This window comes from Cloeon dipterum, chromosome 3, assembly GCF_949628265.1.
Source record: "Cloeon dipterum chromosome 3, ieCloDipt1.1, whole genome shotgun sequence".
In the NCBI taxonomy this organism is placed as follows: Eukaryota; Metazoa; Arthropoda; class Insecta; order Ephemeroptera; family Baetidae; genus Cloeon; species Cloeon dipterum.
In genome coordinates this window covers 3,726,687-3,754,158 of record NC_088788.1, presented here as the reverse complement: position 1 = coordinate 3,754,158, position 27,472 = coordinate 3,726,687, and the positions used below count along the sequence as shown (strand labels likewise).

The following is a 27,472-nucleotide window of genomic DNA, read 5'->3' as shown; positions in this document are numbered from 1 at the left end:
CATCATTTTATTGGAATCGGCAAATAAAAAACTCTTTTGAGCTTCGGCATGTACATTTGTTTACATTACGTATGGAAATGTTTCAAGGAACTGCTTCTTTTCCGTTTCGTGTTTGCTTATGCGTGAACAATGATGCTTTTTGCTGCGGGAAATAAATTGAGCGGCTGAAAGTATTGAGCACGTAGCATATCCACGCATCAGCAGAGCCGCGGGAAGTAAATTTCCGGGTAAATGCTGTGCCAAAAGGAACAAGCTTAGCAGAATGATATTGAATTCTTGAACCGCGAAACTTATTTGCAACTCTAAAAGGCTGCGCCTGTGGTTATTGATTGTTTTCGTAAGACCGCGACGACAGATGTTTTTCCCTCGATGAATAACTCGTCAACTGTCGATATTTAAAAATTCTTCACTAAAGGAATATCTTTTCAGTGCAAATAGAAATTGTAAGATTTGATGCTTGAAGTGAGCTTAATTTTTTTAGTAAATATATAATCAATAATATAAAAAATACCGCAGCGGGGTCCAGATATGCGATAAATTTGGTTTGCACTGCGCAGATCAAGATGGCGTCTGAATTTGGGAAACAAAAAGCTCTCTTTGGATTGCCGTACGAGTGTCAAGAGTTTGTTTTTACGATCCAAAAGACACCATTAGTCAAGTAAAGCAAATTATGCGTCACAATATTGACGAAAACTTGGTTCTTTTCGCGCATTTTCACGTGACCGTTATTTCGCGCCATATTCCACCGGACGCCATATCTGCGCGTCGCACGAGTTTTGCCCCTGCTGGTTCAAATATAATTATATTAGTATTTTTGACGTTATTAAATATCACACATGCAAATAAATTGGATAATGAAGTAAAAATATTCTGAACTGTTTGAATTTTGGGCTGTAAATTTTATTTTGAGTAAAATGTGAAATTAATCAGTCTTTTTAGTTGGTTTCTTTGTCAATTTAAACGATTTTTTTCTTAGCATCATTCAGTTTTAAACATTTTGTTAGGATTTTACTGTCTTCAAGTGTTCATTTCACCTGGGTAATTTGTTTCAGTACCTTCAAAACGGCCGAGATCATCCTGCGGCTAGTGGTGTTCTTCCTGATCTCGTGGACGCCGTACTCGATCATCAGCTGCATCGGCCAGTTCGGCGACAAGTCGTTGGTGACGCCGTGGTCGACGACGCTGTCGGCGCTGCTGGCCAAGGCGTCGGTTGTCTACAACCCGATCATCTACGGCCTCTCGCACCCGCACTTCCGCTCCTCGCTGAAAACGTACCTGAGCTCCTTCAACGCGGCGCCGTCCAACCACACGGCGCTGCTGCGGCCCAACTCGCCCACCGCCGCCCCCACGGCCATCGTCGCCCTCAGGGCCGGCGCGGCTGCCGCGGCCGCCGCGGCGGGGCAAGAGAGCCAGGTCAGTTTTTCTTGATTGATTTTATTTCGACCATATTTGTGAAAAATAACCCTAATCACATTCAATTCAATTAAATTATCTCCCCAGTATCTCAAGGGGTAGATTTTCAGGAACAAATTTGTTAAATTTTGACAAAGAAATGCAATTTTGGCTTCTTGAAATGGGAAATTGAACTGCAAAATATATATTTTCAATCAATTTTCCACTCAGAAATATTTTTGCAATTTTTGAACAGATGTGAGAAATTTTGAGTATTTTTGGGGTAGTTTTATTTGGAATTTTGGATCGGAGGTAGAGTCAGAGCACCAAAAAAGTTGCTGCATTATTAATTTTGCGTTATCGTATTTTTAAAACTGTTGAATTATGCTTCTTCGTATCCTATGGAGTAAAATCAAGTCAGACTTTTTTAGATCTCGGGATTATGTTTCAGACCAGGAAAAATTTCAATTATTTTTTCATCAATAACAATAATTGTCTTCTTGTTTTGACCTTCAAGTTCCTTTTTGCAGCTAACGTCGTGCAATCAAATTACATATATAGCTCCCTAAAAGTGTTAAAATATGAAGGCCAACATTTTATTAGAAAATCAGCACAAAAAATTACCAAATAATCGTCTAATAAATAGACGTTTCATGTAAAACCCCTTGAAAACACCCTACTTTGGTAACAAAGTTTAAATTCTGCTAATTTTCTCAAAAATTTCATCGGCATGATTGTTGTACACTATTGCTGACCTTAGAGGCGCCATGACCAGGCGCCCGTATCAAGAACCATTGAATTTATAGAATTGGCATTGCATTTGAAAGCGTGATATGAGCAATATTTGAATGGATCTCGATACGGGCGCCTCTAAGGTCAGTAACGGGGGGTTGCAATGATAAAGTGTGACTGATTTCGATTGATCTCGTTGCGGCTGTGTCTCTTCTCTTCTCTCTAGCGAAACGTGCACTTACAAGCCAACTATTTTTTATCAGAAATTCATATATTATAATTGAAAGGTTTTTTTGTGCAGTGTTGACTGACGCTAATGACACAAAAAACTTACTATCAGAGAACTGGCCTGCGTACTTTAACGAAACTAATTAAATGTCAAAAAATATGTGCTGCTATTACATTTATGTTATTTATATTGCCTTCATTATTCTCTATATTATTATTATACCATTAATTTTGCAATTGAGACCCATAAAAAGCACAATCTATTTGGAAAGCAGCGCCAAACCTGAGAGTTAACACGTACAACACATATGAAAATCGATGCAACGGGGTTAAATACAACACTTTTAATTGTTCGCCAGCGCACGAAAATTGTTGCCCTCCGCCTCATTTCGGCGAATAATTCTCGCCCAACAACAACGAAACGTGTGACGTCGGCGCTGAGCAGCGCGAGTCGCCCTCCAGCCGTGAAAATTATACGTGCGCGGCTGAAATTGTGCCACTCGGAATGCTTGTTGAGACACAACAAAATCCGCGAAAAGCAGGAAAAAGAGGGAAGTCGTATATATGCCTGCCTCCTTTGAAATTGCGCGTTCATTAGCCGGCGCAGGCGGCGTGTATTTTTTTTTCTCTTTCGGATTTCGTCGCGGAGAGAAAGAGGGGTGCCGCCTCTCACGTGTGTTTTTCTGAATGATGGAAAGCTTGACGTTTTTGCCAGGGCCTACCACATTTACTACGCAAATCCTATAAATAGCCGCGCCGGCCTGAAATTTCGCTCTGAAAGGCGATAAATACTCCCTTCGGCGGCATCTTGTTAGTTGCATAAAACGAGCTCGTCGCTTTGGAAATACATATATATTGCAGCTTGAAAGACGGCCTAGCAGAAAATAATGGGGGCTCAGCTTGCAGGTTAGCGCAGGGGTCGCTTCCCTCCAACAGATAAACAAGAAAATAATACATAATACACGTGAAGGACGTGCGTGCGTAGGACGGCGAAAATAGAATCGTAAAGTGTTTCCGGGGATGCAAGAATGACAAAGGCAATCAACAGAACCTTCTATACGACATATTTTTTTCTTTTTTAACAAGGTTATTGAACAGACAGAAAAAAGATGAAGCAATGCAGTTTATTTTCTGTGAGATACAGGCTCCTTCTCTATTTATTTTATTTAAGATTAGTTTTGTGCCACCTTTGTTGCTTTTACTTGTCTATGATTTCTTGACATCATGGGAAAAATTTCCTTGGAATATTATGTTAGCTATTAATAAAAAAATAGAAAAAAAACACTAATACTTTGCCAATTGAATGTGTTTGATTGAGTTTTTTCAAATGAAAGGCAATTCAGCGAGACTTCAATGCAGTCCAGGGGTTATAATCATATAATTAGTTACACATTCTATGCATATTCCAATCCATTTAACTCAACAAAAGGCTCAAAGGTACTGCACATACCAATTAGCTAATCCCATTCATGTTTAATATCTAATTACCTTTGGCGGGTTGCTCAATAACTTTCACACTGAAGCGAGCAAATAAAAAAAAGTTTTTGCCTGTTCGCGTTTGGAATATTCATGGAGTACGTTTTGCGTGTGTAAAATTTATGCAAATTTTTGCGGCAGCTGTTGCCTAAATGAAAGCTGGTCGGTTGCTGCTTCGGGGAACGCGCCCGTTGCACAAGAACCAAATCATTTTGCATTTCAAAAAGCTGAAAAGCGTCGTTAGAAAAGATCATTAGTAGATATTCCAGCTAACCCGATACGCTGCTAAAGTTGCCTTAATTATTCATTAATTGGTGCTTCAATTTGAACGTATCAAACGTCAGCAGAGTCAGAGCACGAGAGGGAATGTTTCATTAAAACGTAGCTCCCGCATCAACCGAAATAAACACTTCAGAAAACGATCAAAACTTGGAGATTGCTTTTGCTAATTATCTTGTTTTCGTTTATGCCTGCTAATGAAAACGTTACATGAATTCTGCGAAGTCAAATTCGATGTGATTTTCCCTTTAAATCATTAACCTGGACTGAGATATGTATCAGACAGCATCAAACTGCTCCCAATGCGACACTCTTGAGCACGTGTTTTTTATTCGCTCGTTCAAACTTTCAAGATTTTTTCACGTTCAATTTCATTAAATCGTGTTTAAATATTTGTAATTTTATCTTTTTGGTTTAAATCATTTTCGGCAGCTTGCTCCTTTTGGGTGGAACGACCTTCTACCTAAACTCAAGGACTGAAGTTTTCATCCTGGCTCTGGAAAAATTGCGCTTCTCTCAAGAACCAAACGCGAATTTCCTTGTTGCAAAAAATGGGCTGTAATAAATTCGACAGTAAAAATTTGTGTTGAAAGATGCGTGACCATTCGATAGTGATTCCGGCTCAGTGCATGCGGTGCCTGTATTTTTTTCCATTTTTGCTATAAATCTGTTTGTCACTTCTTGCATTATTAGCTTTTTAAAGTGGAATGATACTGGGCAACAATTGAAAATTATTTAAATTGTTGGATGCCTTAAACAATTGACCGATAAAAAATTTGTTCAACAATTTGCAATAGTAAAAATGGACCTTCCTACATCAAAAATTCAAATTTTGCCAATTTTCTCCAAAATTTAGAGTGCTTGAACATATTTTCTCGGCATATTCCGATTCCTCTTGTTGAGATCTGTCCAACGGTGTATGCCACTTATTGGGGAAACTCTTGGTTTTGAAATTAAATCGGATTTCAAGTAAGGAGACCAGCCATTACCATTTGAAAAGCACGCTAACTTTCCAGCCAATTTTCTCAGAAAATGACAGTGCTTCTTAGGTCAATTTAGGCTTTAACTGAATCCTAAGGGACGAGTTTATGCATTGGCAACAAGAATTTTCCAGGCTTTTGCAGTATCATTCCTCTTTAACAAGTATTTAATTATTCTTATCATGCTAAAACAAATTCATTTCATTTCCGTTGGTAATATAAGCTTGAATATAAAATTATTTTGAATTTAATTGACTTTTCAATTAGACCTGTTTTTCTATAGACGGGAAAATTGCTTCAAAAACGCTATTTAATTGCAAACTAGTTTTCAGAAACACCATGCCGAATCGATATTTTTTTTCACAGTGGATGAAAACCGCGTCAGAAGCACTTAAAACACAAAAATTAATTACTCCTCGTGACCCCCGTTTATAATCATTTTCCACGAAATAATTTTGCAGCTGACAGCATTACACAACTCCCCGTGAAAGTCAAAAAGGTTACCTTTTTGTTTGCTGAAATTAAAAATATACGTGTGTTTTCATTTTAAGCAATCTATCGATTAAAACATGTGTTGCAATCCTCTATTTAATGGCGAGCCAAGCAACGAAAGCCAGCCAATGTGTTCGTCATTTTTGAAAACAATGGACAATGGAAAAAGCCTCTATTTTCAACAGTTCGCAAATTGAACGGCACGTTACAGCTGGCGAATAATGAGAGAGAACAGAACACAGGCGTAGTTAAATCGTGGCGCTGCCAGATTTATTCGCATAATATGTAAATTTCCACGCAGCAATTCCTCGCGTTAAGCGGGAAATGTTAGCCTGCTGCCAGTTTAACCGGTGGGATCCGTTTAATTGGAAATTCACGGTTGATCGTGCACCGTAGTGAATAAAATAAAATATCTTCTCTTGTTCAAATACAAGTTGAATGTAAAATAGTTTTTTTTATAGAAGTGTGCATTCAGTCAGTTCCATTATTTGCGATGCACGTTTTCTCCTGTAAATCGATTCGTTTGAACATTTCTTATTTTTTCTTTTCTGCAGCTGTGCATTTGTTACAGACAGGAGGCCAAGGTATAGATTAAATAGGTTTGATACGGCAAAATCCTGAAAAATCCCTGCATGAAATAAATATAAACATTCCTTGAGGATTGAGTTAAAAGAAAAATTGACCTGGGTAGCACTGTATATTTTAAAGGAAATTGGCTTGAAAGTTGACATGCTATATTCAATCAGCGAGCAGTCTCCCTGCTTGAAATCGTATTTTGTCTCACAACTAAAAGCTATCACGACAAGACGCATTTAAGAAATACAACTCCAGCGGGGGCCAGATGTGCGATAAAATTGGTTCGCACTGCGCAGATCCAAGATGGCGTCTGAATGTGGGAAACAAAAAGCCGTACGAGTGTCAAGAGTTTGCTTTTACGATCCAAAAGACACAATTAGTACAAGTAATGCAAATTATTGACCAAGACTTGCTTCTTTTCGCGCGTTTTCACGTGACCGTTTTTTTTCACGCCATACTCTACCGGACGCCATATCTGCGCATCGTATGAATCTAGCCCCCGCTGGAAAATTCACAATTATTCATCATAATTATGACAATTAAAGAAACACAACTCAAACATTTTTCCTTTAGATCCCAGGGTACAAATAAGGTTTTTTTCTCTTCCCCTTATAAATATAATTTGTTAATATTCCCTTCACTTTGTTATTTGAAAATTAATAATTAATTAATAAATTGTTCTTAACGTTCCTTCCGATTAAATAAACTTCAAAACCGCGTTTGCAGTAAAGATAAATCGTGTCTGGTATAAATTGAGCCTGGCCGGGGAAGTTACAAAACAACTGCTCGGCCAATAAGCGATCCATTTTTATTAATTAATCACGTGGGCACAAACAAACAGAATATGCTTTGTCAGCGGAATTCATTCATTCCCTCTTTCTCACTCTCTCGGCATTATTTGCAAATTGCAGATTTCGCTGATGCGGGTTTCCAACTCAAGGCACCACCACCTGCAGCTGCACCACGGCCGCAGAGGGCTGTCCGGCGTGCGGGACTTCGTCAGCGACCCTGGTGACCCGTCGGAACTGCAAAAGCATCGCTTCCTCAACAACCGGATCCAGCATCAGCAAGTGCTCAATCGACCGCAACTCACGCTGCACCATGTCACTTTGCACTGGCAAAACAACGACAGCGGTAAGAGCGCACTTTGTACTTTGCGCCTTCCGAGGCGATTCCATATTTTCCTTGCCAACTGCAAAGCGGATTTATCTCAAGAAATCTTTCTTTCAAGCAAGAAGAATGATTTTCTTCCGGCTGCGAAGGAGATTTATATCAAAGCTGTGCAGAAGGACAAAATGACTTTGCTGTTTGTTTCAGATAAAAGATGTATTTTTTTCGAAATACTTCCAGTACCAACACCAGTTGCAAGAAGCAATTTGAAATATATTGAAGAAGGATCTCGAGAAATAATTTTTTTCTAGGTCATTTTCCTTCTGACAAATTTTTAAAGTCTCAGCTGATTGTGAGATCCGATTTTTTGATCTGAGACAGTGAGATTTTTTTGAGCGAATCTTAAAATTGTGTGATTTGTGTTCACTAACTTTGTCCTACAAGTAAATCGGACGTACAGAAAAGTTCAATTAAAATCTCGACCCTGTCAATTGGAGCCTTGATTTTTTTAATATTTAAAATATTCTTATAAGCATTTCTAAGGAATAATTATCGATGCCCTAATGTTGGAATAAAGATTATTGATAAAAAGAGAACTGATCAAAGGCGATCCTATTTTTTTATCCAGCAAGATAATATCAAGCAAGTAATTTTTTTCTTTGAGCTGGGGAAGATCATGGTTTTTTCCTTGTTTCCTTTGGAACCTAATTTTTTAAGTTCTCCTTTCCAATTTCAACTGAATTAACTCCTTTATCAAACAAACATGTAGTTTTATATTATTATTTGCAGGGAATAAACATTTTCCGCTCAGTCTTTATTCAATTTTATTATGCAGTGCTTAACAGGCATCTCCTGTTTTTTTTCTTGGCTACCGCAAGCTTCTCTGCGCTGAGCTCAAAAGAGGGGTTTTCTCAAAAGAAATACCTTAGCATTTTTTATTTTCATTTCAATCTCTGTTCAGCTGCGTCTTGAAAGTGGGTCACATTGGAGAAAATGACTTTCGTTTCTTGGAATCCACGGATAAATAAGGGATAGAAAGTCAATCAATCTTGGTTTTGGTCGATTACACTTTTTAAATTGGTTTGCGTTTTCATTCATGCAATTTTTTCTGCTTTTTTTCCAATTTTGCTGAGCGTAAAAAAACGTGACGGGAAATATAAATGTTATATGCTTTAGACACTCCCTTTGCATTTATTTGGGTGGAATTTCTAGGCTAAAAAGAAAGCACTTTTCTGTTCGATTCATTCACTGACTGAGATTGTGAGGTTGTCGTAATTACTGCAATTTAAGGGCTCTATTGAACTTGAGGCATAATAATTTAATAAATATTTGTATAAAATAGGAGATTAATTCACCAGTTGCATAAACCCTAAGTGTTTGAAGCCGCCAACAGATGGCGCCACCGTAGACTTTCGATTTTAAGGCACTTCCGCTGCGATTTCAGACTCTGGCTAGCTAATGTGCATTCTTCAATTAATTTGCTATTTTTTGACGTGCTGAAAACCAAAATCGGTTCAGCCAATCGCCGTAGAATCGTGAAAAACTATTTTTTGAAATAAAAAAAATCTTTTCCAACGTTTCTACGGCGAATGGCTGAACCGATTTTGGTTTTCAGCACGTCAAAAATTAGCAAATTAATTAAAAAAAGCAAAATAGCTAGTTTAAGACTGAAATCGCAGCGGAAATGCCTTAAAACCGCTTAAAACAAAATTTTTAAGAAAGTTTGTGATTGCGCCATCTGTTTGCGGCTTTAATAACTAAGGGTTTATGCAACTGGTCAATTGATTGGTAATTCTTAAGTGTTTGGAACATCAGCTAGACGAACTCCAAGATTATGCATTCATTAGACGTTCCCATGATCATTACAAGAATAAATTTAAATTTCACGGCAATTTGGCAAAGAAAAAACTCTAGCATAATTTAAAATTTATTTAATACTATACATGTTTAATATTTTTTTGTCTCTTAATATACACAATTTGACCCATATAAAATTCAACTATTTTAATTTTGATCAATTAACCCGACTAACAAAAAAGTCATCTGATTCAACGTCATTAATTTTTTAATTTTGTGCATAATTGCGTAAGATTGAATTCGTTTGAATGTTGTTACAGAGGATCTTTCGCAGAACTCGGACGACGGCGAGGGGACGTCAGGCGTGGTGTGCAGCTCGGGCACCACCACCGTGGCCTCGCGCTACCCGCCGCCGCGGGCAATCTGCGTGGTTTACGAGGGTGGCAGCGTCTGCTGCCACGTGACCAAGGAAAGTTGCTCCTCGTCAATGGGACACTTGCCGAAATCGGTCAACACCGGCAGGCGAGGCGGCGGTAATTATGCGCTTTTGTGTGCAAACTTGAAACTGCGGCTGCAAAGCACTTTGCCAATAGCAATTAAACCGTGTGCGGCTCGTCGTGGCCTTTGTTCCAATCAGTTTACGAGAGAGAACACATATTATATGCATACTTCAGTCAGACGGGTCTAACTCGCGCTCACACGATTGCTCAAACAACAGTAGAAGTTCGAAATTAATTCCGTTTGAGCGCTTGAGTTCTCGGAAATCCCTGATGCGCAAATCAAATAACTTCCTAGTCAAAATGTCGACACTCGACACTCGAGGTTGGTTGTTCCTTAATATGTTTAAAACGGAATTTTCATCTTCGTTGCCGTTGCTTTAAAAAGTACCTCCTTTAATCTTTCATAATTCCGACGAGTTTCGGCTTCACAGCATAGAGCCCTTATTTCATCGTAAAACACAACTGGCTCCAACAGCAGCTCACTAGATTCAGCTTCCTTTATTGTTTAAGTCCGTTAGGCTCTGATTATTTATTTGTTCTCTGGGGCGAAATGCTCTCCTGAGAACTATAATTGCTTTTTATTGAGCAATAAATCTGAAAAAGCAGACTGAAGGGCTATTTAGTCGCGCTATTTTGAACTATATCGAATTAATTTATAATTGAAAGAGTGCCACAATCAATTTTGAAAAGAAAAGCAGTTTTCGCTTCTATTTTCGCCCTTTCTTCCTTTTAAATCTTTTTATGAATTATATTTTATTAGCCTAGTTCAAGAACAGCGGGGTCCAGGTGTGCGATAAAATTGGTTCGCACTGCGCAGATCCAAGATGGCGTCTGAATGTGGGAAACAAAATGCTCTCTTTGGATTGCCGTACGAGTGTCAAGAGTTTGTTTATACGATCCAAAAGACGCAGTTAAGAGTAATGCAAATTGTGTCACAATATTGACACGAAAACTCGGTTCTTTTCACGCATTTTCACGAGACCGTTTTTTCACGCCATTCTCTCTGCGCGTCGCACGAATCTGGCCCCCGCTGGTGCAAGATTTAGTACATGGAATTAGTGGCTACTAGTTAACATAAAATAATCAAAGTTGGTAATTTGACAAATTAATGTATTATGCTGAAAAATTCTTTGATATGATTTTCGTCTCTACCTAAAAAATTTTAACCATCGATTGAACTTATAATTTCAATCGACATTCCAATTCCAACTAGGCTGCCAGACTTCAAGTTTCAATCGGATTTCTTCCCCCGGGCTTTTTGCGGTCTCAAAATTGAACTTGGGAAAGGCAGGCATCTCCAGGTTTTGGTTAATTTTAGTTTAACATGGAGGTATGGGGAATCTCCTGGTTAACTGCTCTGGTATCTGGCATCCCGGCCCACAATTTGCACTAATGAAGAGGGTAGTACACCATACTAGGAATCAAATTTACTGTGGCTTGCCGACAAATTATCATGGCTATTTTCAACTGCTCTTGTCAATGCCTATTGAACTGTGAGTGCCACTTTGAGTGAACTGAACAGACAGTCGAAGTTCAAAATCAATTTCGTTTGAGCGCGCAGTTCTCGGAAATCCCTGATGCGCAAAACACCCAAATTATAAATTGCCCAATATATTCAGCTACCTGCTTATTGCTTAAGTTTGTTAAGCTCTATTTCCTTGTACTCTGCAAAGTGCTTTTCTTGTGAAAACTAATTAAGATATAAAAAAATGTTTTCTTTGTTGCCCATGGAGAGAAAACTTACAAAAAAGCAGCTGCTCGAGGGAATTTTTTGGCTTCAATATGCGTTTCGTTAATTTGAGATGGTAAATTTTTTAAAGTTATTTTCCTTCTCTTTTACAACAACGATCTATTCGGATTCTACGTTTTTGATGGTGCACAGGGATGTGAAAATATGACCGGAATTTTGATGTGAAAAATCAATTAGAGGATCATGCGTGATATTCAAAGAAATTTTCCCTGAAGGGTTTGTTCTAGACTCCATAAATATAGTCGATCTGAAATGTAATATACAATTTTTAAGTGTGTTTTTCAACCAGTTCCCCCCTTTGCAAGAGGAAAAAATAAATCAAACTGTATTCTTGATCACTTTAAAGCATCAATCAATAAATTTTTCCTCGTTTTCGTCACAGGCTTTCACTAAACCAAATACGGTTTCCTCGTTTTGGCCGCTAAATAGAAAATTAGTTAAATTTTGAAAGGAAAAAGCACCAAATTAAAAACAAACTCATTATTTTTATATCTGATATTGCTACACTCTCTGTAAATGTCATATTCATGGTCCAACGATTTTCCGGCATGGTTCGCGAAAGCTGAATTTTTTCGGAAAAAGCCAACTTCATCACGAACGTTTTTATAGCAAATCATAAAAATTTCATCTGGACGACAAAAATCAATAAATTGTAGGGCTCATAAATAATGGATTTATGAAGATGATAAAATCTTTCACACTCTGTCTTTATATATGGCTAAAAATATTACTTTTTCGGGATAAAAAATAGTAAAACGTGAAATCGTAAAAATGTGTTAAAACCAGGGCTGGCTCCCGGGGAGATTCCCAAACTTGCAGTGCAGTGGTTTTTTTCGGTATTTACCAGTTTTGTGCGGTTTTTTGCACCTCATGGTAAAAGTATTGAAAAATGCCCTTTATGGAGGGGAAACGGGTTTTTGGTTATGATTATTAACCTTTATTACTTTATTAATTCTTTTCACTTTCATTATTACTTTTTGTTGATTCATGTGTTTTTTAGTTTTTTTTTTTAATTTTAAATGTATTTTTTCATGGGCACCAAAAATGCGGGAGAAACTAGCTGCAAAAAATCGCAAAAAACCCAGCCCTGGTTAAAACTCATTTTTGGCGTCTTTTTTCTCCAAAAATGAGACGGCAAACCCTGGTGTCCGGCCACTTTAGATAAAACAAAGTAATTATTCAAATAAAGTATCGAATTTCACGGCTTATTCGAGAGAAAAACCCTTGCCGCTGTCAAAGAGAAATTAATCTCTCTGTGCGCCACCTTTGATTCACCTTTTTTGGACCTCGCACAGATCGGGCTAAAAGCTTTGGGTGCTTTGGAAGAGAAACGGCTTAGTAAAACAGAGCAGACTCGTAAAATGAAATACGATAGCTTTGTTGCGAACGCATTTATTCTTTTTCTCCCCTGTCAGAAATTTACGCTCCACATGTAGATCAGATAGAAAAGCAATAAAACCTGATTTTGCTCGTCAGAAACACCCGTAAATTCAGTGCTTCTCGCATCAGGTACGCATATTTTCTGGGAAAGCTGCTCGCGAGTTTTACTGTTCTAGCTTACAAAGTTTATACACATTTAGGACGCGTATGTCGTCGTATTACACCTGCTCACTGCGGCACGATATTATGTAAGCAGCCAGACACACACACACGCCCATTTGAATAGAATCGGATGCGTGACCAGCAGGAAAACCCCTCTGGGATCTCTTATTAATCCCGAGAAAGTGCTTTATTAACACTGCACTTGACCATGATAAATTTATAAACTAAGCAAGCGGTCGGTGTGCTCTGCTTTAATTAATGTTTAATTTTGTTTTCATTGCAGTGAGGAGCAGCACCCGCTTGGTTTTTGACGAAGACATCCAGTGCGTCGATTAAAAGCAGATAGAAGAAATTAATAAAGCTGAACTCGCACCACTCGTGTGGCTTTTTTGACATTTGCCCGTGTTTCGAGGCACACCAAAACTGTATTTTTGATGTCGGGAAAGTGTTAATAATGATCGAAAAATTGCCAAATGTTCCAGACCATACAATTGAATGTTTGGACCTATATTTTAAATTCATTTAGAATGTTTAAAATTCAAAAATTTAACTCTGTTTGGCTTCTGATGAGAATTGTGTGAATTTTATAAAGCTTTATAGTTTTTGATGTTGATATTATACCTCAGAAAATATTGCAGACGCTGATACTGTTAGGGCTGTGAAATTTGGGAAATGGCTAATATGAATCGCAGTGGAATATCAAATGAGAGCACGGAAAATATTCAAAATGTTTAACAAAATATTTGTTCTTATCCTGCGTTCAAAGAGTTTAATGATACTTTGTAAAGCCGTTTTAGCATATTAATTTACAAAACTTTTTGATGTTTCCAGTTTCCACTCTTCAATTTATATTTTTTTAACACTGAGCCCTGCAAAAATCAAATTTATTAATATTTTTTATTTTCTTGTATTAAGTCATGGCTAATAATAAACTAAAATACAATAATTTTGCTTTCTTGAATGGCTCGCTATATGATAGTAGGTTGCCCATTTCGGATCAAAAAAATATTTACAAATAGCAGGTGCATAACCGACTATTTATTTTTTTGCGAAAATTATTATTTTGTCCCGCGTTTGAAAAAAGAACCTACTTTGCCTATTTTGCTTTCATTAATTCTAGCCGCGGTATGTATCACAAATAGATTTTTTCGATTTAAAATCATCGATAAATGATTTGCTAATTTTGAGATTTTAAAAATACACAATTTATCCCCTCAACTGTTCTCCACTAAAATGTTTTGAATTCACCGCCCTATTTCCTGCTCCATGTATTGCGTTATAAAATCATTCTGAATGTGGTTTAGTAAAATTTAGGCTTTATTCTTCTAAATATTCCTGTGTGTGGTTTCAGAGAAACGAAGTTTTAAATGTGCCCCACCACTATAAGAAATATATTCGTTGCAAAAATTTGTATCAGCAACCAAAAATGAAATTGCAAACAAAAGCAAAAAGCGTGTTGAAAATTATTTGAACAGCTTTAAGTCCGTTTCAAGGATGAAAACATAATGTTTCTCTAACATTCAACAAGACTGAGAAAAAGTACATTTGAAATAATTTTGATTGATGGAATGATCCAAATATTTCAAATACAATACAATAACCTCTAGATGAAATGTATATTTGAGTTTTGATTCTTAATCACGAATTGAAATTTGTGTAAAAAAGCGCACAAATAAAGGGAGATTTTTATGGATAAATTAAGTGACTGAACTTAAAAATATCCGCAAAGGGGGAAAAGTTGTGCTTCTCTGTCGTTGTCCTCGAGGAATATAGCTTAAAAATAATATAAAAACGATTAGAATAATTTAGATCGCTTCTATAAACATCGCAGCCTGATAGTTGCAATGTTTAACGCGAAATAATTGATGTAGTTAGTGTTGCTCTGCTTTGTGAACAAAAATCTTGCGATTTTTTACATCGCGTGTTCCCGAACATTTTAAAGGGGGAAAGACTATAAGTAAGGTTATTCAACGGCATGGGAAAATCAGACAGATTGTAATAATGTTCCCGATAAATGTAATTGAGTGATATTACTGATTAAGGTATATGTGTAACACACGCTTGGAGCAGGTTAAAAAATGTAAATTAATCTGAGGCAAAGAAATGCTTTAAAAATTCGCGACCCTTTCAACGTTGGTTTGCTTGCCACTTCCCTTTTCAAGATGTATAAATGTGCCTATGAAACATTATAAAATCACGCTGTTTAAATGGTGTGTATACATATTTTCAAATAATTGAACAAAGAGCGAATGAGATTTTGATATTTTTGTTACACCATTTGATGCAAATGAATGTGAAAGAAAATTTATAATTGTTCTACAAATTTGTACGGACTTCAGGGTATGAAACCAAAAATCAGTTGTAATAAATCAATTTCAAAATGTGAAAAACTCTGGTGTCTGCTTAGCAAAGATTGCTATGTTCAGATGAATATTACATTTAAGGGGAAAATAATGCTATTTTATGGGGGTTGTAAAACTGTAGCATTTGATTCATTTGTTTGTCATTGCGCGCAAATAAATCGATCAGAAAAAAAATAAACAAACTTGTTTGAATGTGTGAGTGAATATACTGTTCTTTGAACGATGTTGATTTACATTAGAAATAATTGGATGCATGCGTTTTACAACAATATCCTATTTATTTATTATTATGTATTTTCAATGATTTTATTGCGTATAAAAGTCGTTAAAAGGGTGTTTCTGCTTCAATCTAACTATTTATACAAGCAAAAAGTATGTCATCCTGGTCCCGGTAAAACTTTCAACAACAAAACGCGAATTTCCTTGTTGCAATCGTTGCAAGAAAAGGTCAACAATCAATTCTACAATGAAAATTTGGGTGTTTGTTAAACGTTGCGCAATTTTACCGGGACCAGGACATTGTCCTAATATTGCCTAGAATAATTCATTTTTATTTCTATTTTCAATTTTCCATGTTTTCTCTCGTACAAAAAACAATTTTCTCCCCAACTTTCTGTATCTTTATCTCAAATTCTTCAGTGTTTCACGATTTAAAAGAGTTGCCATTGGCGCCAATTCCTTTCAAGCCTGGAGCCATCTAGCGGCAGAAAACGAAACTCAGTCTGATACGATTACGATCAGCGGCGGGTGTGACGCAGCGGTCAGCCGAAGCAACAAGTCATATGATCGACTCATCGACTGAAGTGTGAAGAAGCAAGAAGCAACAGCTGCTTAGCTTCTTTCTTTGAGTGGTCACACATTCGAATTCGGGCCGAATTCACATCAACAATGGGCGTCGAAGTTTGGCCTCTGGCCGTATTCACCGTCATCTGGGCCATTGTGGGAATTGTTGGCCCATTTGTTGTGCCTAAAGGACCGAACAGAGGGTAAATATGCGCTGCCTTGACCGCTTTTTAAACTCTTCTTTTTTGACATTAAATTTTTCAAACAAATTAGTAGTTAATGATGCGCATTGTTGATTAGGTTTCCGATTGTTTTAAGTGAAACAGATCAAATAATGTATCAAAATTCCTCCGTAAAATATTAAAATTACATAGTGATAATTTAGTCTTTCGATTTCCTTGCAGAGTCACTCGAGTCGCCCTGATTTTAACTGGTGTCACATGCTGGCTCTTGTAAGTATTTAACCCGTTTATTTAAACGATTGTATCACTGAATAAGCCCATTTTCAGCTGGTTGTGCTGCTACATGGCCCAAATGAACCCCCTCATCGGGCCCAGGCTGTCGAACCACACCCTGCTGCTGATTGCTAGAGAATGGGTGAGAAAATCCTCTTTCATTTTACTAATTAATGACCCTTGACCCTCCCATGTTTGAGAATAGTTAACGAAAGCACCATTTTTAATCCGTCAAATACATATTTTCAAAACTGCTAAAAAATTTAATCCATGCTGGCTTTGCCATTGTTTTCATCTTTGAGGGCTTGAGTCCAAAATATTATCCTAATACACTTCTCATTAGGAGAGATTTTATTATTATGTGCTACAAATTTTACTTCTGCATATAAATCAACCATTTTGACAGTAGTTATTTTCTGTAATTAGCTGTAATTTTCTTTAAAACTTCGAATTTTTTTGAAAACTGTCAAGAGATGCTTTTTTCATGTAGTTTTTCACAGTTATCAGCTTTGTTTTGGCCCTTAGGAGGTCCTCATAATATAATTATTTTCCCTGAGATATATACTATTTTTAAATTTGCAGAGCGCTATGATTAATTGAACAAAATATCAAGTTTCTAAATTATTTTAGAGTTATTATTGTAAAGGAGGACAAAAATACTTTTTCTGGAAGAAATAACCACCTTTCTCGGCCATTTAATTTTAAAAATATATATTAATAAAGAAAACCGCCACTAATCTGCATTTAAAAGTTCAGAGGATATAGTCAAAATAATTTCACAACAACTGTGTTCAAAGAAAAACGTTATTCTTGATCTAAAATTTAGTATCTTAAGGATTTCAAGAGAAATAAGGTTCTTAAGAGTCAAAATAATGAAGCGATTAAGAACATTTTTAACTAGCGTTTGTTTTGAATTTTCACCACATACAGAAATGCTCTTATAATCTCTCCCGTTTTTGCGTTAGTGGTGTTTCGTCTAAAAATTTCAAATTTATTGAAGAGTTAATTTTCCGTACTGTATCATTGTTCGTTGTAATTTAAAAATAAAACTCAAAGCGACAATAGAAATTTATTTTTCAATCTTATTCTTAAATTTGGTAATTAATGAAGAAGTGTTAACTAATAATATTAGTGACATTATTTAATTTTCACCGAAAATATGTTGAGAAATAAAGCAAATTTAAATTGTACTTTAGCTTTTTACATGGAAAAACAATTGTACAAAATTGTATGCTGCTAATATGTACCTTTAAAGGACACTCAAGAACCAGAATTATTGAAAAATGAAATGGACTTTACCCTCTCTGTTTAAAAATGTTCCACTTGATTCCTTTTTTCAACACATTAGCGCCATATTTCATAACAAAGTAATATAAATTAGTAAAACAACAATTATTCATACAACCATGACTCGAAAAACTCTTAAGAAGCTACGTTATGTGTAATGGTGAATTAATTCAGTTTGAGCCCTATTCAAATATGGGAATTTAATTTTTATTTTACTCATAAAACAGAATTCATTCCGTTAACATGGGAATTGTTTATTAAATATAATTTTATAACCGTTTTAGTTCAATTATATATTTTTAAAGGAATTTGCTGGCTTTTCAAAACGGTATTGGTGTGTTTAGATATGTTTTTGCGTGTAGTTTTTATTGTGAATTTTACGATTTGGATTTGAAACTTCAGCTCTAGAAGCTGTGTCTTTTAGCATCTCTGAAATCCTTAAAAATGATGTTCCGTTGGTACATATTTTTTATTATTTATTTCAAGGTCCCCTTTTGCCGCTCATCTCGATTTTAAAAACATATTTTTAACCATTTTTTCAATAATTCTATTGTTAAAATTATTGAAAGTCGAATTTTCTCATAGTAATCCAAATTAGTATCTCAGAATAATTGATTTTTTACGTGCCATTCCCTTGCTTTCTAATTCGTACGATACCCATTTTAACCAAATTATTGTCAAAGTGGTTTTGCTGAATTTTAACAAACACGTTTGGTTTCTTTGTTTCAGGGCAATCAAATTACTCCTGGTCCTGGTCCTGGTCACTAATCACTCAATTCTTCCTCGCCATTCTGGTTTTACTCCGTAAAAGCACATTCCTGTTTATTCAAAATTAAACGAGATAACATATTTTTGCATCATGTTCGATCAATTGAGTAGTGCAGTATTATGCAGAATCTATTGTGCCTTGAACAAAATTGTCACGAATCCAGATTGTGATAATAAATACGCATATTTTCCTGTAAATTTATTGTGTACATAAATAATAAAGAAGCTAATTATTCTGTTGATGAAAAATTTTGTCTTTTTGTCCTCGAAATTATCCTGAAATTAACAATTAAGTCTGGTCTGAAAATATTTGACACTTAATTGCACTGAGTGAGTACCGCTCCGTTTCAAAGTAAAATTGAAAACTAGGAGGAAACGCAATTTAAAAATAAATACTTAAATATTAATTAGGCACCCAATTTAAGTGTTTCCCACTTCTCTAATTAAAACCGACTCGTCCAGCCATGAGGAGAGCGCGCTTTTCAATCATCAATTTAATTCCTAAACTAAATTTTCAAAGGGAAGTATATGTGTCCACTTTGTTTTGCTTCCTTCTTGATGCACTTATCAAAAATCTGCGTTTTAAATTCACTATGAAATCATCAGTAGACACGAACTCTTTAGTGAGAAGCAGAAGAAATTTGTATTAAATCATTTTTTGTACATTTGTGATTGATTCAAATAGATTTTATTATAGAGGATGAAGGAAAATATGGAAAATCATCTTAATAATTAATAGGATAGCTACAATTAACGGTTATTATGCAATGCAAATAATGTCCCACATAACCTCTTGATAACGCCAGATGGCCTTTACGTCACAAGTTCCGATTGTCCTCGCATCGATTTCTTTACTTCTCATTAGTGCAAGGAGGTCGTTCTTTATTCTTGCAAGGGCCTCTATTTCAACCATCTTACGACTGCATTTAGGCTCTGGGAATGATTCTATCAAGGTTAAATTTGATCTATATCTTTATTACTTGCATCAGTTTTCAGGAAAATCGGATTTTTCTTGTGTCTGTTTTCTGCCTTCTGAATCATGTGGTTTATTTCATAACAACACTATTGGAATACAGCCACTAAAATATCGCATATTAGCTGATCTAGTTAATTATGTACAAAGGTAAAATTTGAATTATTTCTTTATCCATGGCCTATTTTCACTACTGCACATTTGCTGGATTTAAACGATTTAAATAAACATACCACGTTCTGAATCGAATGGTTCATTGAAAGTTATGGTATTGTGGAATCAAGCAAAAATTCATCTTCACTGAGTATTATAATCAAATCATAGTCCTTTAATATGTTATTATAGTGTAAGAATTAAATTTGTTAAGTTTCTACTATTACCAATTTCCTCTAAAATTAATAACAAAATATAAGCAGCTTAGTTATAGTTGATGATTTTCGCTTGATTTCAATTCCTTCCGATGCAATCCATCCTACATTGCGTGAATTATGAGGTAAGTTTCCCTTCCTGTAAAATAAATCATAATTTTCAATATAGAGATAATGCTTACTGCTTCATTAGCATAAAAGCTTAGGAGCAGTTATATTCTCGGCGTTCTGAGAAATATTTAGCATTTCCACTCATTTCAGAGAGTGTTGCAGGTCAAAGAAAATTTGATTTTTTTTCATAAATTTTCAGTGCTGACTGAGATTAAACGTATTGTTTTTGTTGGTCATTGTTTATCTGAAAATATCCTCATATTAAAACGACATTTAACAATAAAAGTTACCTCGACACGCCACTTCATCCGTGCCATTTTCATTGATCGATTTAGTCAGTTCATATTAAGTGCTACTTTTTTTGAAAGAGGTGTGTTTTTCTGTTTTGAACAGTCGTACCATAATGCCTAAAAGACCCGGCCCCCATAATTATAATCAGGATCACAAGTAACAGCAAAACACACATCTTCGCCCGCCGCCAAAATAGCGAGGTCCAGTTAATGCGCTGTGTTTCCTTGAGTCTGGTTAAGATGAGGCTTTTAAAAGCCGCCGTTTAAATAATCAATTTTTAGGACCTACCCTAATTGGTAATTTAAAACCGAAAATGTCTAAAAGGAGGTCAAGATGTGTGTTTTATTCAATAACTTATTATCCTGAACAAGTGCCAAATTGAATTCCACGATCAAGTGGCGATAAAAATGGAGCAGTAGTAAAAAACATAATTTCTTATAGTGCATTTTTATGAATGTCTAATTGCAAAAACACCATTAAACAAATTTTTTCTTGTAGCAAAGAGCTTAAATTAGAAATAGGAGGAAATAATTGCTCTTAAAAGAGATATATAATCCTTTTTAATGACAATGGTAAAATTTCCTCAACGAATTTTGCACAGGAGTTCAATGAAAATAAGAAAGATGGTTAGTTCGATATGTACATATATGTACATTGAAGAAATCAATAATATATTAAAGAGGAATGATACTGGAAAAGCCTGGAAAATGCTTGTTGCCAATGCATAAACTCGTTCCTTAGGATTCAGTTAAAGCCTAAATTGATTTAAGAAAAGCACTGCAATATTTTGAGAAAATTGGCTGAAAAGTTAGCGTGCTTTTCAAATGGTAATGGCTGTCTCCTTACTTGAAATCCGATTTAATTTCAACATCAAGAGTTTCCCCAATAAGTGGCACACACCGTTGGACAGATCTCGAAGAGAGGAATCGAAATATTGGAGAAAATTGGCAAAATTTGAATTTTTATTGTAGGAAGGTAATTTTTTTATTATTGCAAATTGTTGAACAAATTGTTTATCGGTCAATTGTTTAAGGCATCCAACAATTTAAATAATTTTCAATTGTTGCCCAGTATCATTCCACTTTAAGACGTATTAAAACGCAGGCTTCGCCAATTTTGTAATGCACTTGTAAGTAAAAAAGCAAAAACATGCAATAATTTTGGGGTCTCCTTAAATTCACCCTGAAATTTCGTTCCAATGAATATTAATCATCACCTTTTCTTATCTAACTAAGAACAATACTCTTGTAGCTGGAAAATATGATCAAAAGTTCTTTAGTAGGAGTTCGCAATCAGAATATAATCGATCAACTTAAAGTTTTAATTAATATTTCAGCTTCTAATTTAGTTGCTGATTGACTGTTTATAGTGATTGAGATATAGGAAAGGCGTAGGAAGTATCGCTGGCAGAATCAACCCGTATACAAAGTGCGTGTGCTCAATTCACGGTGAGATGCGATTCCTAGGCTCCGTCGGAAATTGAGTTGCTGCACACTTGACATATATAAATTTGTTTGTGTGCACTCGAGCTCATGCACGACGCACGACTCGCTCCTGTCGCTCTTGCGAGCATACACCCTTTTTTTGTATATGTGTTTCTTGCTGATAAAACAGGGACACGCCTTCAGTAAGCCTTCCTTGAATGTTCGTCAGTATGATGGGTTTCCTGCCAGCCAACCGGCGCACAAACGTCAACAAAAGCAAACAGCAATCAATTAGAGTGCGCCAATTAATTAATGCTCATCTGCTCTCGCCTTCACGCAGTTAATATTGCACTGTTCATCCGCACGTCCTCTCTTTCTCTTTCTCGCCCAGTTTCTTCGCCGTGAGAACTGCCCAATGCTATTTTTCATTGAATTCTGTCCCAAAAACAAGGTACAAAAGGGCAAAGCAATTTTATTAGACCTTTAAAATAGAGCACTGTGCGGTGTCAATTTTCATTACCATGGTAACCGCATTTTTTTAAATCAAAAACCACAACCGCACCACAACCGCATCGGTCTTGACCAAAACCGTAGTTGCGGTAACCGCAAAATTACCGCAAAACCGCAATTTATTTAATGTTTTAGAACAAAATAGTTTTCTTTTGGCAAGGCTTAAATTTAATTATTTCTGCGTGCAACTCCATATCGCGGGTTTTAACCATCATAATTGCAAAAACTTTTCACCGTTAGACTCGTCTTGACCTCCCCTGAGCAGCTGAAGGGTTTAGGGGTTCTTAAACCCTTCGGACATTTCATTGCTCTGGATAATTTTATTAATTTACATTTTATTAAAAACATTTTTTTTAGTTTTGGTTGAATGGGCGGGGTGGTAATTCAGTAGGAATTTAGGATGATTTTAAATGTTTTGAAGCCAGGTCGATGCAAATGGAAGCAGGTTAATTTTTTTATTAAAATTGAAGCAATGGGGTTGAGAGGGGATGAGGGTAAGCTCCCCATAAACACTTGGGCTGTTAGTGGAGGTCAAGGCGAGTCTAACGGTAGGAAATTTTTGCAATTCTGATTGTTGGAACCTAAGATTTGGAGGTTCAAAGAACCCAAAAAGTGGAAAAATGTAACTATCAAGATATCCAAAAAATTACGCCATTCTGAAAAATTTGGCCCGGTTTTTAATTGCGGGCACACATTTAAGTGGCTCTTGATCCGATCAACTTGTCCACTAAAAGAAGCCCATTTATTCCATTTATGATGCATCAATAACGTTGTAGGAGTTGATTGGCTTGATATTAGATTTAACACTTAATTTATTCAAAGAAAGGAGATTTTTTTAAATTTATGGTATATCATAAAAAGTGCCGTGCGAATTCCCAGAAATTACAACAACGTTATACATATACCCGTCCCGCGTGACTGCGGGACGCCCTACCCGTCCCGCGTGACTGCGGGACGCCCTACCCGTCCCGCGTGATGGCCTACCCGTCCCGCGGGACTGCGGGACGCCCTACCCATCCCGCGGGACGCCCTAACCGTCCCGCGTGACTGCGGGACGCCCTACCCGTCCCGCGTGATGGCCTACCCGTCCCGCGTGACTGCGGGACGCCCTACCCGTCCCGCGTGACTGCGGGACGCCCTACCCGTCCCGCGTGATGGCCTACCCGTCCCGCGTGACTGCGGGACGCCCTACCCGTCCCGCGTGATGGCCTACCCGTCCCGCGTGACTGCGGGACGCCCTACCCGTCCCGCGTGATGGCCTACCCGTCCCGCGTGACTGCGGGACGCCCTACCCGTCCCGCGTGATGGCCTACCCGTCCCGCGTGACTGCGGGACGCCCTACCCGTCCCGCGTGATGGCCTACCCGTCCCGCGTGACTGCGGGACGCCCTACCCGTCCCGCGTGATGGCCTACCCGTCCCGCGGGACTGCGGGACGCCCTACCCGTCCCGCGGGACGCCCTAACCGTCCCGCGTGACTGCGGGACGCCCTACCCGTCCCGCGTGATGGCCTACCCGTCCCGCGTGACTGCGGGACGCCCTACCCGTCCCGCGTGACTGCGGGACGCCCTACCCGTCCCGCGTGACTGCGGGACGCCCTACCCGTCCCGCGGGACGCCCTACCCATCCCGCGTGACTGCGGGACGCCCTATATACCCGTCCCGCGGGACGCCCTACCCATCCCGCGTGACTGCGGGACGCCCTACCCGTCCCGCGGGACGCCCTACCCATCCCGCGTGACTGCGGGACGCCCTACCCGTCCCGCGTGATGGCCTACCCGTCCCGCGTGACTGCGGGACGCCCTACCCGTCCCGCGTGACTGCGGGACGCCCTACCCGTCCCGCGTGACTGCGGGACGCCCTACCCGTCCCGCGGGACGCCCTACCCATCCCGCGTGACTGCGGGACGCCCTATATACCCGTCCCGCGGGACGCCCTACCCATCCCGCGTGACTGCGGGACGCCCTACCCGTCCCGCGGGACGCCCTACCCATCCCGCGTGACTGCGGGACGCCCTAACCGTCCCGCGGGACGCCCTACCCGTCCCGCGGGACGCCCTACCCATCCCGCGTGACTGCGGGACGCCCTACCCGTCCCGCGGGACGCCCTACCCATCCCGCGTGACTGCGGGACGCCCTAACCGTCCCGCGGGACGCCCTACCCGTCCCGCGGGACGCCCTACCCGTTACGCGTGACGCCCTAAAACCATCACGCGCGACGCCCTACCCGTCCCGCGCGACGCCCTACCCGTGCTAAACAGTCGCATAATAAAAATGGTAAATTTTGATTCTCAAGATTTGCGATTTTTGGTGGTTCCACCGCAACCGCAAAAATGAAACCGCAACCGCACCGCAACCGCAAAATTATAACCGCATCTGCGGTTGTGGTGGGCGGTTTGCGGTTTTTTAGTACCAAAACCGCAACCGCACAGTGCTCTACTTTAAAAATAAAAAGGATATTTTTTGTGCGTCTGAGAAATCTTTTGGGTACGAAATGAGCATAAATTTTGCAATTTATTTAAGATAAATCAAACTAAAAACCCCAGAAATGTCGGGGAAGATTTTTTATGCTGGAAAAAAATTGTTTTTCGCGTTTCTACGGCGATTTGCTGGACCAATTTTTGTTTAATTTCATCAGAAGAAAATATTTTAAGTGAAGGATAACTCAGTAGCAGCATTGAGTTTGAAATCGAAACGAAAGTGCCTTAAAAATCTAAATTATACGGTGGCGCCATCTATTGGCGGCTTTGAACACTAAGGGCTTTCGCTACTGGTGAGTTTAAAGCAGTGAATTGTTCGTGTCCTTGAGCTGTCAGACCGAAAATTGAACAAATTTGGTTGGCTTAAACTACAAACACACAGCCGCAAGTGCAAGAACTTGCCATGATTAGTAGAAAAATTTGAAAATTCAAGCGTTTAATTGGATAAAATTTTGTGATATGAGATTTCCAAGTTGAATTAATTTTGTATAAATAAAAAAGAGACATTCTTGGAACCTCTAAGCCTTAATTGAAAATTTATTTTGAATTTAACATTATTTTTGACAGCCTTATTAATGAAATTTTAAAATTTTCATCATGAATTCCATTACGGTAATGACTATAATTAAATTAAATTGGTAATTAATACAAAATGTATTTCTTTATGATATTTCGTCCCACGCAGGCAGTTATGAGAAACCGTCTGAGAGCAAATTTAATATTTCGTTCTAATAACCATTTTCTGAATGTGTATCAACTACATACTGCAAAAATTAATAAGTGGAAATAATTTTCATTACTTTTTCTTTCCGGTTACCCAGTGCGGCAAGTGATTGCTCATTTATATTAATAGATTTTCCTTTACTCTCTTGCTCGCACGAATAAAAAAGTCACTTTTAATTTATAAGATCAAAAAAAATTATAATTTTAGACGCGCAAGAAGAAATAATTATTAAGTTGCGTCAAAGTTAGTTAAAGAAGCGCTGCGCATTTTACCTACTGCTACCGATTCCTTCATTCTCTTCATTAAATTATGAGCTCTGTGAAAAGGGAGGAAATAATGTCGAGCGCAGAGAGCTGGAACCTCGTTTCTTCCATAAAAGGGACGCAAGAAACGTGGGCGAGGCGCAGCATTGTGGCATTTGCAGTGCTCTCGGTTAATTAATTCAACATCAGCGGCATCAAAAAGCACACATCTCTCTCTCTCTCTCTCTCTCTGCGTGCAAATGGAAATCACCTGTGCCTGTTTAACGACCAGGTGAGCCGCGAGCGTTAGATTTTAGCGCAAAACAAGAGCCTTATATTTTCCCAGGAAAATAAAGTTTCATTAACCGCTCGACACCTTTAGGTGCAAATTGCGTAAGAGGAAACTGACAATTCGATTAATGCACAGCCAGAAAATCTTTTCTTTTTTGTAAACTTGCTGTTCATTTAAAATCCTTTCGTTATTTTGGTTGGAATAGTATTTGGGGAACTTGAATAAAGACCAAAAATTTTTTTGGGATGAGAAATTCCACCTATACAAGATAAAACTAAAAAAGCAGAAAATTAGTCTTTTGCACTGTTTGCACAGACATACCAAATTTTATTTAATTTTCAGTTGAAATTCAATGCAAAGCTCCAAAAAATAGACGATATCCAAGCTCAAATGAAATGATCGCTTTTTTATAACAAGAATAGGTTTCTAGCAATCACACAGTGCATTTTTTACAAAAATATTAGAAACTGCTGCACAGCGGGGTCCAGATTCGTGCGACGCGCAGACATGGCGTCTGAAAAAATGGTCACGTGAAAATGCGCGAAAAGAAGCAAGTTTTTTGTCAATATTGTGACATAATTTGCTTTACTCTTAACTAATTGTGTCTTTTGGATCGTAAAAACAAACTCTTGACACTCGTACGGCAATCCAAAGAGAGCTTTTTATTTCCCACATTCAGACGCCATCTTGGATCTGCGCAGTTTGAACTAATTTTATCGCACATCTGGACCCCGCTGCTAATGTATTTTTAAAAAGAAAAAAATAAAACACACTGGATTAAAGGAAAATTAAAGGCAATAAATATGTTATGCAAAAATAAAAGCGTTTTTTATAAAAAAAAATTAAAACATCTAGAAACTACTGCAAATTTTAATTATCTTTCCAGGGCTGTGAAATTTAGATTACTTTTTTCTAAGCTTACGTTACGGGACCACAAATTAGCGCGAATCATGAAATTTTAAGCCATAATTAACCATAATTAAAGAAGGAGAAAGATTTATTTTTTATAGATGCTCAATAAATAATTGTAAAAAAATTTCCACCATTAATTGAGTCAGCTAGCAGTGCTGCACTTTTGAGAACATAAAATCTACTGATTTGATGCCTCATCAGATATAATAAAATTTGATAAGAAAGCAAAATATCTAGCAATGTACGTTTAAACCATATTATTCTTGTGTGTGTTGACGAAACAAACGAGAAGAAATGGCAAGGTCCAATCCAACAGTGTCCGCGCGGTCGTTAACAAGGCAGTGAAAGGCGGCCAACGAGCAGACAAACGAATTGAGCCCTCTCCGCGGGTGACAAAGGAAGTGAGAAGAAGCCCCGAAAACGCAATCTAGGCTGTGTGCGGCGGCGACCATTTGGCAGCCGTCCGCCGCACTTCATTAATCTCAATTAACACGCGGACTAGGGGCAGTTGTCCGCCGCCGAAATTGCGGCTTGACCCCTGACCTCGAGGGCCACCTGTTGACGGTATCGGCGCGTGCGCCACGCCTGCTCGCCGCATAAAAGAAAAAACCCGGCCCAGCACGGCCGTAGTTGCGATTC

At 38.0% G+C, this 27,472-nt stretch overlaps 2 protein-coding genes across 3 annotated transcripts in view; both read left to right on the top strand.

Annotated features, from left to right (window-relative positions):
• Window positions 1-15,369, top strand: part of LOC135941023 (rhodopsin-like) — a 65,865-nt gene extending 50,496 nt beyond the window's left edge. The window contains exons 6-9 of one of the 2 annotated variants that reach the window (XM_065486225.1): window positions 1,053-1,413; window positions 7,067-7,289; window positions 9,383-9,595; window positions 13,138-15,369. In XM_065486225.1, coding sequence (XP_065342297.1) covers window positions 1,053-1,413; window positions 7,067-7,289; window positions 9,383-9,595; window positions 13,138-13,190 — 850 coding nt within the window. In that variant the 3' untranslated portion in view covers window positions 13,191-15,369. The remainder of the gene's footprint in view (window positions 1-1,052; window positions 1,414-7,066; window positions 7,290-9,382; window positions 9,596-13,137) is intronic. The other variant, XM_065486226.1, reaches the window with a different exon arrangement.
• A 651-nt stretch (window positions 15,370-16,020) lies between these two features.
• LOC135940613 (V-type proton ATPase subunit e 2-like) lies at window positions 16,021-18,759 on the top strand. Its single transcript, XM_065485586.1, has 4 exons — window positions 16,021-16,203; window positions 16,405-16,452; window positions 16,510-16,597; window positions 18,472-18,759. Exons 1-4 carry the CDS (start codon window positions 16,106-16,108, stop codon window positions 18,508-18,510), a joined length of 273 nt encoding a protein of 90 aa, XP_065341658.1. The 5' UTR covers window positions 16,021-16,105; the 3' UTR covers window positions 18,511-18,759.
• Window positions 18,760-27,472: the final 8,713 nt, after the last annotated feature.

What these genes read in the sequence shown, in the direction of transcription:
- LOC135940613 (XM_065485586.1), top strand. Translation starts at nt 16,106, where the DNA reads ATGGGCGTCGAAGTTTGGCCTCTGGCCGTATTCACCGTCATCTGGGCC. An exon ending in GGTGTCACATGCTGGCTCTT is followed by an intron (nt 16,453 to 16,509) that starts GTAAGTATTTAA and finishes GCCCATTTTCAG; the next exon opens with CTGGTTGTGCTGCTACATGG. An exon ending in TGCTGATTGCTAGAGAATGG is followed by an intron (nt 16,598 to 18,471) that starts GTGAGAAAATCC and finishes TCTTTGTTTCAG; the next exon opens with GGCAATCAAATTACTCCTGG.